Here is a 15,061-nt window from a genome sequence, read left to right as displayed (position 1 = left end):
TCCTTATGCCAAAGTGGCAAATTTTGGGGTGTCATATTCTGGTGCCTTTTGATGAGAAAAGAAGGTTCTACTAATCCTTTATATGATTGAACTCTGAGCATTAATTTTATTTTACAGTATTTCATTAAAATATTAAGGTATATTTTATAATATATACAGTATATTAGTATAGTACTATATGTGAATGATTTTTATATAATTGTATGTATTCGGGTATCTCTCTCTCTCTCTCTCACTGGTGGATGTCTTGATAAAGAGCGTGGTGCTACTGGTTTTTTGCCTTTTCAACTTAATGTATATTCCTTGAAGCACAAATTCCTCTTGATATCTGACAGGCCTCTAAGTATATATTGTATACATAATAGGTACAAAATATTTTATTAATGAATTTGAGAAAATCATATATAAGACGAACTTATTGATTGTCATCATTTATTCCAGAAATTTTTATAGATTTATAGTATAACAGTTAGAAATGGTGGTGGTAGATTGAATTAAAAAGTTAAATAACATATTGAGAAGTAATAGGTGACACAAAAGAAAGAGAAGAATCAGTATTATGGCTCATCAAGATTATTTATTATGGGTCCACTCAGCCTTATGGATCTTGGTAAGCTCCTGCTTAAGACATTATGTCTAAGGAAAGGACAGTGATTCATGACTGCCAGCACTGTGTCTTTACTTGACCACTGGCAAACTATTTAATTTTTTCTGATCCTCAGTTTCCTCTTATAAAAAGAAATAACAGGGCTAGAAAGTTTTGAATGTCTCTTACAGATGTCAAATTCTATATCTACTGTGATTATCTAATGATAGTTAACTATAGATTCAATTAAATTCACTATATATATATGTTCACATTATATTATATAATAATATATAATCATTATATTTGTTTATTATATATATGTAGAGATAGGAAATGTAAGCATGCCATATAGTTTAGAAACATTTTCTTTAGAATGATTATGTATTTTTGACTAAACATGTTTTGAGATGTAGACCCAGTGTAAGGGATAAAGCTTTGGGAGGTGAAAGAAGGCACATTTGCAGGAATAAGTGAAAATCCTCTGAGGTAGAGTTTAGTAATAAGAACATATGGTCAAAACCAGAAATTCAGTGATTAAACAAGAAATTTTGAAATAATGAATTCCCTGCTTCTGAAGAAATAAAGCAGAATCCATATGACCACTTATAAGGGATACTGTAGAAAATATTGACCACTTGAGTAACATATGTTTAATTGGAAAACCTTTCTATCCATAAGGAGCGCTACCAATATTGGGGAGCTCTTTGAGGTTATCTAGAGCAAGTTAGGAAAGTATATAGGGAGGGGTATGACATATACATCATCATAGGTAGTCCCAATGCTGGGATGATGATTTACCACAGCTGCTGGTGATTTCTTTTCTTGTGCCCTATTTTGGTGTTTAGCTTTTAAGAACAGTGTTATTAGTGTCTTCTTTATTTTCTTAATTCTTTATCCAGCAGAGGCAGTTGTTATATATAATTTGGAATATTTCTTTTCAAAATTTATTCTGTCTATGTACTTCTTGACTCCTTTATAAAAATGGGACATAGTTTATATCTGTTCTGTAACGTGGTGTTTTCTCATAACCTTATATATTGTGGACATGTCTTCATGTCAGTACTTGTAGATTTTCATGATTCTCTTAAATAATAGTGAACATGTATAAAGTCTTTACTGTGTGCCAGCACATTTAAAAGTGCATATCGTTTATTAACACATTTAACTCTCACAACAACTTCATGAGGTAGGAACTTCTATTACAGAGGCAGACGCTAAAGGAACAGAGAGGTGAGGTTATCCACCTGCAGTTACATAGTAAATAGCAGAGCCAGTATTTGAGGCCAGTCAGTCTGGCTCCAGTGTCTTTGCCCTTAATCACTTCACTACCATGTTTCTCAGGTGAGTGTGGTATTCCTTTATATGCCTATGCCCTCATTCATGTAATTACTTCATGGTTGGACTTGGAGTGTCCCCCACCCCTTTTGCTCCAATATATGAAGTTCTTTTCTAAGTCTAGTAATACCTCTGTGAACCAAAGTACACCAAAATCCCTGTCGTTATAAAATTCTTGCTCAGAGTGTGTGTGTGTGTGTGGGGGGATGGAGGAGGAGTGGGGACCATTAAAAATTAATAGAATTATATAGTATAGGAAAGGGGAGAGGTAGTATGAAGAAGGAATGATGATGTGGCTGTGGGAAAACAGGATGTGAAGATGACATGCGAGCAGAGACTGGCAGATGAAAGGAAGTGAGTCATGTGGACACCTGGGCAAAAATGTATCAGTGGTGGAAACAGCAAGTGCAGAGGCCTAATGTGGGAGCCTGCATGGTGTTTTCCAGGAACACTTACAAGCCTGTATAGCTGGGGCAGAGTAGGTGAGGAAAAGAGTAGTAGCAATTACAGGAGCTACTGGAAAGGAGGAATGAAGGGAGGAAGGCCCAGGTAGTATACAGGCTTGTTGGCCATCTTTAAGAACTTTGACTTTTATCCTTGTGAGATAATGATCCATGAAAAGATTTTGAGGAGAGGGGTGCAGTGTTCTTATTTGTATTTTAAAAAGATCACTCTGACTGCTGTTGAGACTAAATTGTAAGGGAACAAAGGCAGAAGGAAGCAAGGAGAAATGTTAGTGGCTTAAACCAGAGTGGTAGCAGTGGAGGTGATGAAAAGTGGTTGGAACCTGGACATATGTCCAACAGTCAGAGAGATTTGATGATGGGTTGAGTGCAAGAGAACAACACATATTAAGGATAATATCAAGATTTTTGAAAAGAACACCTGGAAGGATGGACTTGCTTTTAATTGATTGACTGTTAACGTGCACACATGTCTTGATACTGAATTTCTGAATCAAAGAATGAACCTATGGCCTTTGGTACTTCTGATACAACTTTTATGCCACTGACTTTAGAAACCAGATAGTATATATGCTGGATTGTCATGTAAAATTGGGGTTTCAGTTTTAGAGAAATGCAAACATATGTAATAGACACAAGCTGGCTTTCCAGGTGACATAACTAGGTGTTGTCAGTACTTTTCAGAATATGAGCTTTAGTTTTGCGGGTTCAGAAACTTGATTCTGTAGATTTACCTAGAGTTAAACGGATTCAGGGACCAAACTTGTGATAACCAGCCTTACCAATTCAGTTTTTCATGAAGGCACATCTGACCATGGTCAACAGCAGCCAGCCTCCCAGAATTATAAGGATTCCCACACCCTCAACCTTCTGCCTTTGCCCTCCAATCTGGGGAAATGCTAATTTCCTGAATTCCAGGGAGACTTACTTTTAGGAGCCAGCCTGGCAGGATTCAGAGGGAACCATCTTCCTTTAAGCCCAAGGAGTCATTCCCATTCTCTGCACTTGGTTCCTTTTGAAGCCATGAGGCTAGTTAGGTTTACCTTGTGCTTTCCTGCTGTGTTTCTTGGTTTCTACACAGCATGCAAGCACCAGTTACCCATTTTCTGATTATTACAAGAGATACTTCTGCTTCTTCTCATCCCCCATGTCTTTAGTTGCATCCCCGTCCCCCATAACTTTTATCTCCTGTAGCTTCTTTTAAAAACACTTTTATGAAAGAATATTTTGGTTGAAGACTTAGGCATTATAATGAATATTTTTATATAGATTAAGCATCAGTTTACAGGAAAGATATAAGGAATATGAGAAATGAACATAGAGAAAGAAGCAACATTTCTTCTTTACCTGCTATCTGTGTTTTTCTTGATGTATCGATGAATTTATTTCTTTTCTATTAGACTGTTATTTTGTTCACAAGACTCAGGAAAACAAGAACTGTCAAATATTAAATTGCATTTCTACTTTGAAGACATTCAGTATATTCTCTGTAAGTTTCTCTGCTTTTTTAATCAAGAAATGTTTGTTCCAGTGTTTATTACATGATTGAAACTTAAGTTTAATTTATGTTCCGAAGTCTAATGTTCAAGGACCCAGATGATCTCGAGGACTCATCTCAGCTCCAGCGCAAACTCCACAGTCTGGAACTTTGGGCTTTGATCACTGCAATCTCAGCTTCTCATCTGTGAAATAATCTTAAGTCACCTTTATCTGTTTCCTATGATGCTATGAATTTTAAGGTTCTGTACAAATTATTTTTTGCATTTGGTGCTTGGCAGAAAAGATGGAAAGGTTTCTTTATTACTCATGTTAATGCTGTAGATAAGGCTATGTTTCTATTTTAGTATAAAAATGTTTTAAGAAAATGTGAAAGATTATATTGAATTTACATTCAGTTTTCATTCTAATTAATATTTCAAGGCTATCTAAAATGAAGACATGAAAATTTATACTATTTTAAAATTTCTTAAGGTATTATTCTTATCAGCATTCATATTTTAAAAGATAAAGCTTTTAAAAATATATCTGTGGTGGGTATGTTTCTAATGATATTTTTCTAAGGCTTTTATTAACCTGAACAAAGCTCACTAAACAGAAAGGGTAGGATGAAAGAAAGGAATGTTTAGAGCAAGAATACTCTTTTGAGAAATTGCCTTAAAACGTTTTCTATTTTATTTTGTCACATATTCCGTAAGCAGGGTATAATTTTTGGCTTGGATTATAGTTCTGGTCTACCCTCTCATTTTAAAGCCAAATTCAATAAAAGGATGAAATATTTTAAACAAATCACTTAATCAAGATTCTCTGTTTTAAACTTTTCCTCTTAATTTTCTGCTATTCTGCTTACTGCCTTAAAATCATCCTTGGACTTTTTTATAACCTGTTCTAATGTTTATACTGTCACCAGGACATTTCCCCCTTGGTTGTTACATATTGGCTATACTATTTTCAAATGTGTTACTTAACTACCTAATGGTTACCTTGGTGAAGTGCTATATAAATGCTAACCAAGATTATTATTGTTACAGTATTATTATTGGTGGTGATGTTACACCTTTTTTGTTTTCCCTGCAGTAATATTTTCATCCTATGGAAATGTTTCTACATCTCTCAATAAACTTAAAGTTCTGTACTCAGTGAGATTCTCTTCATACCCTTAGAGTCATCTGCATCCTCTATTATCAGCTATCATTTTGAAACACATTTCTGAAATCTACCTCAGACTTCACTCCTAGCCAGCTGACTTGCATTTCCAGAGACTTGATGGGTATTAGTGGATCCTCAGGTTTAGTGCGTCCTGTGTAAATTTCTTTTGTTTCAATTCTCAGTCACCTTATCCCTATAGCTAGTCGCTTACTGTCTGCTTTCTTAAGCAAGAGATCAGCAAACTCTGGCCTTCGGGCCAAACTGACCTGCTTATTTTTGTAAATGAAGTTTTATTGGAACTCAGGGATACCCATTTGTTATGTATGACTGCCTTTGCTCTGGGGTGGCAGAGTTGCAACAGACCTGTGGCCAGCAAAGCCTAAAGTATTTACTATCTGTCCCTCTTCTTCCTCCTCTTCTTCCTCTTCTCCCTTTTCCTCCCTCTTCTCCTTCCCTCCTCCTCCCTTTCCTCCTCCTTCTCTCTTTCTTCTTCTTCTTTCTCTTCCCCTTCTTCCTCTCCTTTTCTCCCTTCTTAATTTCTTTGTGCCTCTTCCCCATGCATTCAGGTTTCCATATTCTTTTGCCAAGGGTAACACTCAACGTCATGCCTTAGCTGTGCTTAATAACCAAATAATTGAATCACATTGTAGGAAGCAGCCATTTTATTTGGGTTTAATTATTGGTGACCTCACGGACTCTCTTAGATGTTTGGCAGTGATTCTGTGCAGTTCTTGAGGAAGCCAGATGTTACTTCCTTGGATAGATTGTTAACATAAACAAAAGGACTTTTTAATTTGATGAAGTATTTCACATTTATTACAAGAAAACTATTTGTATACAACAATACGCTTGGTACTGATAAAAAAATAAAACCAGGGGGTGGAGGTAGGCAGTAGTTCTCTTGGATATGTTAAGGAATCTACAAAAGTCAGATTTCTTTGATTTTGTTAACAAGTTTTTTCAAGATTCCAAGTGGAAAAACTGTACCAAAGTACTCTAAGAAGTTATTGAAATGAAACATAGGTGCTATTAAGTAGCATTTATGTTCTGCCTATTCATTCATTTATTTAATCATTCTTTGCATACTTCCCATACCATATCATCTATGGTATGATAAATAGGCACATAATTCAGAAGTTTTACTTTAATTCAGAAGTTTTTCTTTAAGCAGCTGTGAGAAAATCTAGTTTCATGCTAGATGGGCTTGCTATTATTTAGAGAACATATATGCACTAACATTAGTTTCCCTGGGTACACTTGTGAGCAAAAGAATTAACACTGTTTTCTCTTCAATCTTTTAGAAAAGCTCAAGAGGAGAACAAGAAAATAGTGCTAGCTGGATGTGTTCCTCAAGCCCAGCCTCGTCAGGACTACCTTAAAGGACTGAGCGTCATAGGGGTAAGCTTGTACCTGATGGGAAAAAAGAAAATCTTATATTATTAAAATATGTAATAACTCCACATTTTATTTTCTACTTCTATGTTATTTACAAGCTGTGTTACAATAATGGCTGTCCTTAACTTACTTATTGTCACTGAAACTTTGTCATGTCTGTGGAACCTTTTCACTTTAGCACAAAAGCATGTTCTAGGTTCTCTCATTAAAAAAAAAAAAAAAAAATTGTGGTATGGAGTTTAAGTTGCTTAATAATAACCTGGTCTTTGTCTGCCTGTTTAGTACCATTTCTTGCCATGTAATTATAATTTTCCCACTCCACTGAACTACTTGTCATCCTCCAATACATAGATGCCTGCTTTGGAATGTCCCACTTCCCTTATACTCACCCCCCAAGTCTTGGCTACATTATCCGTTCTATAAAGCCTTATCTGACCACTTTGTGCAGTTCTCAATCAACCTGTCTCTGGGTTCTCTTTGCTTACTGTCATTTGCTCTTTTAGCATTTCACAGAGTTGTGATTTTGGGGTTAACTTAAATTTTTTTTTGAATAGAGCCTTTTTCTCTATTTAAATTATTAGCTTCACAATGACAGATTTTCAGTCCTTTTTTTTAAGCCCTCACTGTGTTTCTCAGGCCTTTCTCACAATGCCTGATGTACACTAGCACTCTCTAAGTGTTGGGTGACTAACTGAATGAAAGAATCTTTCCTTGTATTTTTGGTTTTGACATGCTTTTTTCCCTGTTGGGCAGCTAGCTCTGTGAAATCAGGAGATTACTGTTTACTATCTCTTTTATTCCTTGTGGCCATCACTATTCACACAGTACCCAAAGGTAGTTGGCATTCAGTCAATATTAGTTGATCACATGGTGGTGCTTCATCTTTTCTAACATTTTATTGAAGCTGTACTCAGCGTGCTAAGTAATGATCTTTAAAAAAGGTTTTATTGGTTTTTAAAAAATATTAAAATATTATATGTTCATAGAAAAAATTATATGAATAATTGGAACCTGGATTGAGATTTATTGGAATTTTCCTTATTTGAGGTATTATTGACAGGTTCTTATACTATATTATCAGTGTAATGAACTTATTTTCTGCTGTGAAGTCCTTACCCCACTAGCAAATTTAATAATCTTTGAACAAACATTCTTGTGTTAAACAAACAAAACCAGAATGTTTGGGAACTTTAGTTTATTTTCACCATTTGTCTGTTTACATTTTGATTTCTCTTGGTTTCAGGAATGAAATGAATATGGACTCCTAAGTTATCTTTACATGTCAGACTAACTTTCTCCATAAACATCCTGCTGTTTCAGGAAAATAAGAAACTAGTTAGAATTCTGTTTTAGAGATGGAATGTGATAAAAGCTTGCGATTCATCTTAGATTTTTATCTCAAGGAATTAAGTTACTAGAATAGAAGAATTTCTTTAGAATGGCAAAAGACTCTTCTCTGTGCGCATTATATTAACATTTTCCCGAACTCCATGGTGTGTAGTGAAGAGCTTAGTACATGTTAGGATGCAAGAGGATTCTCAAGGTAGTGTAAGGGAGGACACTCACTCAGTGCTGTTAATGTGGAAGATGATTTTCAGGGATAGACATTTTTTCCCTATTTACTCCAGCACCTCTTTTGTTCTGTCACCTAGTCTCGTTTTATTACCTTTAAAATTTTTTAAATTTATTTTGTTTTGTTCCTATATAACTGAAGCTAACTCAAGAACACATGTTTTAAAGTGAGTAGAAAGAAAATTCAGTTCCATTGCCCTAACACAGTAATTATAACCTTACTTATTCCTGTCATACTTTTAACCTTTTCATATTATTTTACTTAAATATAATCTCCAAACTATTTTATCTTCTTATTTTTCCATGAGGTTTTTAAATTATTTTAAAATTTTTATTAATATTCTGTTGAAGGATATACCATAATTTGCTTAACTATTCTTGATTATTAGATAGAAGTATTTTCAGATTTTTAGGAAATATACATCACACATTAATGCCCACAAGGACTTTTTATTTTAATTTAAAATTAGTGTATTGTAAAGAATTTCCAAAGATAGAATCAGCAAAGTTTTAGAGTTATAATTTAATTTTATCTAAAACAATTATTATTATTATTATTATTATTATTATTAAACTCTAAGATTATTCTTTGTCAACATCATTTTATAGAGCATTTTTTCTGTAGCAGCTATATGACATATATTAACTGTTTCTTTATATAAAAAATAGTCCACAGAACTGAAAATTTTGAAAAAATATTGGAAATAGGAAACCAAAATCATCTATAATTGGTGTTAAGAGACCTATTTCTGAATAGAATTGTTAGAATTGCTATAAAATCAGAAACCTTTTGAAATATAATGAGTTACAATGAAATAAGGAAATGAATTATATTAATTTGTACAAAGAAAAAATAATTCTGAAATGTGAAAAAATATGAAGACGTTTAAATTCCATAACCTGGGAAACTATTTTTAGGAGGATGTTTCAAATTGTATTGCACTTTTGATTTACAGAATGCATGAAAACTGTTATTCCTTCACAGAATTCCTCTCACAGAATTTCTGTGATGGAACTCGTTAATAGAGGTGGAAGCAAGGACAGCTGTAACTGCGTTCTGTGCTTTCACTTCCTGCTAGGATTTGTTTTTGTCACCCCACAATACAGGGAGGATATGTCAGTTCTGTTGACACACTGACTGAAATAAAAAGCTTCCTTTAGGTGGGGATCAGTGGATGAGCAAGCTACTTAATGCACACCTGAGTTCAAAAGATATACTGTCCAATATTTGCAGATGCTCATAGCATTTAAGAAGATATTTAATAAGTAAGAAGGATATTATTACTATCTTCACATGTTATTCTCCATCAGTATCAGCCTTTAGAAATGGTGCATTTAATTTGTTTTCAGAGATAGTAATGTGGTGAGGACACATAGTAATTGGTGATTTGACCCCTGGACCTTTTTCATCATCGGCTTGCTGCTTCCTGAAACAATCTAGTTGTATTAATATTATTTGTGTGGTGGTGCATGGAAAGAAAATACAAGTAAAACCTATCAGCCTCTAGATCCAGAACTGGCTTTGGTGGCAGTGACTTTCTCCCATCCTGGAGCGCAAAGCTGTCTAATTTTTTTCACATTAGGAGAGAAGAAAGAACAGATCCAAAACATAGATGTCTTAGATAAAAATATCTTTTTTAACCAAAACTTTTTTCCTAGCATGATTAAGTGAAGTTTATATTTTATGTCTAAAATATATGTATTTGTAGGTAACCAGTATAGAATCAAGATCTTTTTAGTTTTTTCAGTATCTTGAAACATTTTACCTTACAGTAAAACGTTTCATTTCTCTTTTGGCAAGTAGTTATGGTTAATCACCCACCTTTGAATGAGTTTTCATGCAATATCATTTTTTTTTTTTAATCCCTGCTGTTATTTGTCTAAATTGATTACTCTGCCTAGCTGTAGGTGGTTCCATGATCTTGCGATTATACCTATTAAATGCTCCTTTCCTTCTCTTAAGCTCATTTATTGGCAGGAAAGTTTCTTTTAGATTAGTCAACCAGATAGCAGGATGTTCTTTGTTAAAGTCTAGTGTAAAAAAAGAATAGTAGACATCATAACTCAGAAAGCCTGGCTTCAAATTTCAGAGCTGCCACATTATTCTTTCTTAGATTCAGCAAGTAAGTACGAGTGCCTACTATGTGCTAGCTATAGTTCTGGGTGGTAGGAATAAAATCATTAGAGATCCCTATCCTCATAGAGTTTATATTCCAGTGTTTGGGGAGAGACATATGGTTTGAGCCTAGAATGTTTCTAGCTTCCTGGAGAATGTGGTGGGGTGGGCCCTAGACCACAGAGAAATTGATTCGGGAGTTTCTCTGTCAGGATCTGATGGAAATATACTTTGAGCCCATCGGTTACGAGTTATGTTAGGGATAGATGGGTGGAATAATATTTATTTACTTGAGTTCTTAAGGTCATGTTATTTCTCAGTTATTGTAGTAGTCATTAATAATAGGCATGACATTTATTAGGAAGGTTGGTTTTTACTGTGTTACAAGAAAGCATGTTTACAAAAACTGAACAGTACATTTTGTATAGATTTTCTATACTAATAAACACAGACTTGCATTTGAACTTGATCTTGGTGTTGATTCATTAAGCTTTGTAGTAATTGCATAATTTCTCTAGAAATCCTGAATAAACTACAAGTTAATACACAGGCTATAACATTCAAAAACATGCAGTTCACAGCAGACTATAAAATTTGATGTCGAAAATTTGTAAATGACAAAACTGTGAGCCCTGCAGTGCACGTTTTCTTTGGAGAGCCGAATAAAAGTGTGGTTTAACGCAGGTATCCAGTTATCTCAGGGACTGTTACCAGGTTGATTTGCAGTGGTTTAAAAATCTTTTCAAGCAGGCTGTTCTAATCCCCAAAACCAAACAGCATGATGACTATTTCAAATGTGAACACTAATTTTGAAAATTATATGTATCCAAAGCAGCATTTGAAGGAGGCTATATTTGAGAATATTTCCATTAGATACCATATTACAAAAGGTAAATTTATGAAGTGAAACACTGTCACGGTGACATCAATATTGAGGATAAAGCTTGAGAAAATGTGTCATTTTTCTCTACTTCATGTCTTCTAGTATTTCCTTTTCTCATATATATATATTTTTTTACTTCTAATTATTTAAAAGGCAGTATCATAACAGAATGACATGTAAATTAAAAGCTTATCCATGTTTGTACCTTCCTAGATCTGTTATTTTTTTCATGACCTCTTCTAATTTATCTATATGTGTACATATTTTTCACCTATGGAATTATAAAAAAATGGTGCATCACAGTACTTAAGATTGTGAATTGAGGAGCTAGATTGCGTGGGTTCATATCCCTGTTGCACCACTTATTAGCTGTATGGCCTTGTACAAGTTACTTATCTTCTCTGTGCCTCAGTTTCTTCACTGGTAGAATGGAGATAATAGAACCTAGCTGAGTTTTTTAAAGGTTAAATGAGGTAATACCTGTTATGTGCTTAGCATGCATTGGCACATAGTGCCAACTGCATGCTAACTGCTAACTGCTCTAACACTGTATCTAACACTGTAATTTAATTCACTTACTAGTAGAATCAACATTAAGCACTGGATTGAAGCTATGTGGAGCCCTGGAATCCACTGTGTGCCTGGAACAAAACTATTTGCTAGAGATACGGAACTGAATAAAATTTGTCTTTTCCATAAAGACCATGAAATCTGAAGAGAGGCACAAGAAATCATGATAAATATGCATAGGGATAAAGTCCTGTGGGTACACGGGGCATGAAGCCATTCTTGACTTGGACTTCAAAGGCCGAGTAGTGGTTTGATGAATTGAGAAACTAGAAAGGGCTTTCCGCAGAAGCATCTAAAAAAAGTGTGTGCTTAAGGGTGCCTGGTAGGGGGCAGTAAGAGCAAGAAGTGTGTCCTGATGAGTGTAACTTGGAAGGAGTAGTTTTAAGAGATGTAATTTTTTTTTTTTAAAGTTAGGGTTACATTGGTTAACAACATCCAGTAAAGTTATGGTGACATTGGTTAACAACGTCCAGTAAATATATATAGTATCGTGTGTTCACCGCCTATAGTTAGATTTCTTTCTGTCACCACATATTTGACCCCTTTTACCCCATCTACCACCCTCTCCTCCCTGCCCCCACTCTCTGGTAACCACTAGTCTATTGTCCATGGCTATGAGTCTCTGTTTGTTCTGTTCGTTTGTTGCTTTTAGGTTTATATCAAAAATGTCTTTTAGAGTAGTGCAGATACAGTGTTAGAGCAGTTAGCAGGTGGAGAGAAGTTTGCATTCAGTGGAATGCTTCAGTCACACTCAAGAGGACAGGATAACAGACTGGGTGTGGGGTAAGATAGCATAAAACAGTGCAGTATAGTCTACTAGTTATTTCTATGTGCCCTTTATTCATCGTTTGTTACTTTCTTATATGTTATTGATATTAAGTGAGATTTATTGAGGTATAGTTAGCATACGGTGAAATTTACCTTTGATGAATTTTAACAAATGTATACTGTTATGTAAGCACCACCACAATCAAAATATAGAACATATCCCTGCACCAAAAAGTTCCTTTGTGTCCTTTTGTACTCAGCCCCTTCCTCCACCAAACACACATATCTGCAGTCCTTGGCAATGATTGTTCTAATTTCTGTCTCTATAGTTTTACTATTTTCATAATGTCATATAAATGGAATTATATGTTACTTATTTCTTGCTGTTTTCATTTAGCATAATGCATTCTGTATTCATCCATGTTGTGATTGTTAATCATTACTTTTTATTGCCTAGAATTATTTCACTGTATGATGGACCACACTTTGTTCATCTGTTCACCACTTGACGGAAATTTGTGTTTTAGGATATTAAAAATAAAACTTTTATAAACATTAATGCATAATTCTTTGTGTGGATACGTGTTTGCATTTTCTTTGGTGAATACCTAGGAATGGCATCACCTGGTCACATGGCAAGCATCTGCTCAACCTTTTAAGAAACTGCCAAATTATTTTTCAAAACAGCTATACCATTTTGCATTTCCACCAGTGGTTCCAGTTGTTTCACATCCTCACCGAAACTTGGTACTACAAGTTTTTTTTCTTTCTTTTTTTCTTTTTTTTAATTTTTGTTTTAGCAATCGTGTTAGATATGTAGTGGCATCTCATTGTGGTCTTAATTTTCTTTTCTCTGTTGACTGGTGTTGAGCATATTTTTGAGTGATTAGCTGCCATCCATATATATATCTTTAGTAAAATGTTCAAATCCTTACCACTTCTCTCTTTTTGGTGACCTTGAGTTAGGAAACTATTTCTTAGGAAACACACACACACACACACACACATACACATACACACACACACACACACGGAACTATTTCTTAGGACATGAAAGAAAAGAAATTGATAAATTGGACTTCGTCCAAATTAAGTACTTTTGCTCCTCAAAAGATACTGTTAAGAAAATGAAAGGAGAAACCATAGACTGGAAGAAAATATTAGCAAAACACATAGTACCTAAAGGGTTTATATGCAGAATACATATAAACTCAACAGTAGAAAATCAGTCTGTTTTAACACGGGGAAAAGATTTGTCTTTCTTTTTATCACCATTTTTCATTGTCTTTCAAAATTTTCATATAGGAGAAACTGAATATTTGGGGGGGGGCATAAGTGGGTAATTCCAGCAGCAGTTATTTAAAAAAAATTCCTTTCCCTCTTTTATGATGTTAACTTTCTCATATGTTTGTTTAATTGGTGTATTTGTTTTATATACCCCATAACAAATTACCATAAATATAGTTGTGTAAAACAACACATATTTATTTGGAAATCAGAACTTGGATATAGGTTTTACTAGACTAAAGTCAAGGTGTCAACAGTGCTATATTCTTTTCTGGATGCTCTAAGGGAGAGTTCTTTTTCTTTACTTTTCCAGCTTCTAGAGGCCACTCATTCCTTGATTTGTGGCCTCCTTCTTCCATCCTAATGCCATCCCTCAGCTCTTAAGGAGTTATACGAATAGGTTGGGCTCACTTGGATAATCTAGGCTAATCTCATCATCTCAGGGTCTTTAATCTTAATCATATCTACAAATTTCTGTTCGCCAAGTCAGGTAACATAGTCATTGATTTTGGGGATTAGGATGTGATCATCTTTGGGAGGCAATTATTCTGCCTCCTACATAAGGCATTGTTTGTTGGTTGATGTTTTATATCTCTAATGTGTATTTTTGTTTTAGTTCTAATACTATTGTTTTTTAGTATCACTTTAAAAACCAGTTTTTGCTGTGTATTTAATATTTAATACAATATTCTACTGTTCCAAATCATATTTCTCTGTATAATCGAGTTTAGCATGTTCAATTTTGTTATAATTGCTGAAAGATTTTTTCTACTACAGAAAGTTTTATAAGTATTTTAATTGGATTTAAGAGGAAGAAGTTCCTGGTACTGATACCCATTTTGCTGGCATCCGTCTGGCCTGGCTTCATCTTTTAATTAGTAATTTTTATTTCTTACTTAGTGTTAGTCACTCACTGGTACTATTTAGGTAGAAAATATGGTTTTAGTCGTGTGTAGAATGTGATGTCATATAATTTTTGATGAAAGGTCTATTTCTACTATTGGGGAATAATTTTTCTCAAGAAGAGATGAAAGAAGATGAAAATATACTGAGAGATGAGAAAGTTTTGTTCAAAAATTTAAACCACATATACCATCAAATGCTTTTTTTTGTGTAACTCATTAGCAAACTTGTTCATAAGCTTGTGAATTCAAGAAATATTCTCAAGGAGTTGAAAGATGTTAAGATAGCTTAGTGACTTCTATGGATTTCCCCAAATTGAAGAAATTTGGAAATTGAACTCTTTTCCCATAAATACCACTTATAGAGTTAAGGAATTTTCTTAACAACTTGGAGGAAAGAAAATTAGGGAAATTTTTAGAGAGAAAAATATTTTTATAAAGAAGTCAGTACTGAACTTTAACCTGTAAGATGCTGATTATTAGATCAAACTTTTATGGTAAAAGTGAAAAATTTGAACATATATTTGATGGAAA

At 34.2% G+C, this 15,061-nt stretch overlaps 1 protein-coding gene across 11 annotated transcripts in view; it reads left to right on the top strand.

The window, feature by feature from the left end:
• Positions 1-15,061, top strand: part of CDKAL1 (CDKAL1 threonylcarbamoyladenosine tRNA methylthiotransferase) — a 566,460-nt gene that overhangs the window by 140,113 nt on the left and 411,286 nt on the right. For all 11 annotated transcript variants that reach the window (XM_039866443.1, XM_039866450.1, XM_039866444.1 and 8 more), the window contains one exon: positions 6,336-6,432. In XM_039866443.1, the coding sequence (XP_039722377.1) occupies positions 6,336-6,432 (97 nt within the window). The remainder of the gene's footprint in view (positions 1-6,335; positions 6,433-15,061) is intronic.

The sequence above is a fragment of the Pteropus medius genome, unplaced genomic scaffold (assembly GCF_902729225.1).
Source record: "Pteropus medius unplaced genomic scaffold, Ma_sr-lr_union100, whole genome shotgun sequence".
In the NCBI taxonomy this organism is placed as follows: Eukaryota; Metazoa; Chordata; class Mammalia; order Chiroptera; family Pteropodidae; genus Pteropus; species Pteropus medius.
Note: the sequence above shows the minus strand (reverse complement) of the source record. Positions and strands in the feature narration are given on the sequence as shown.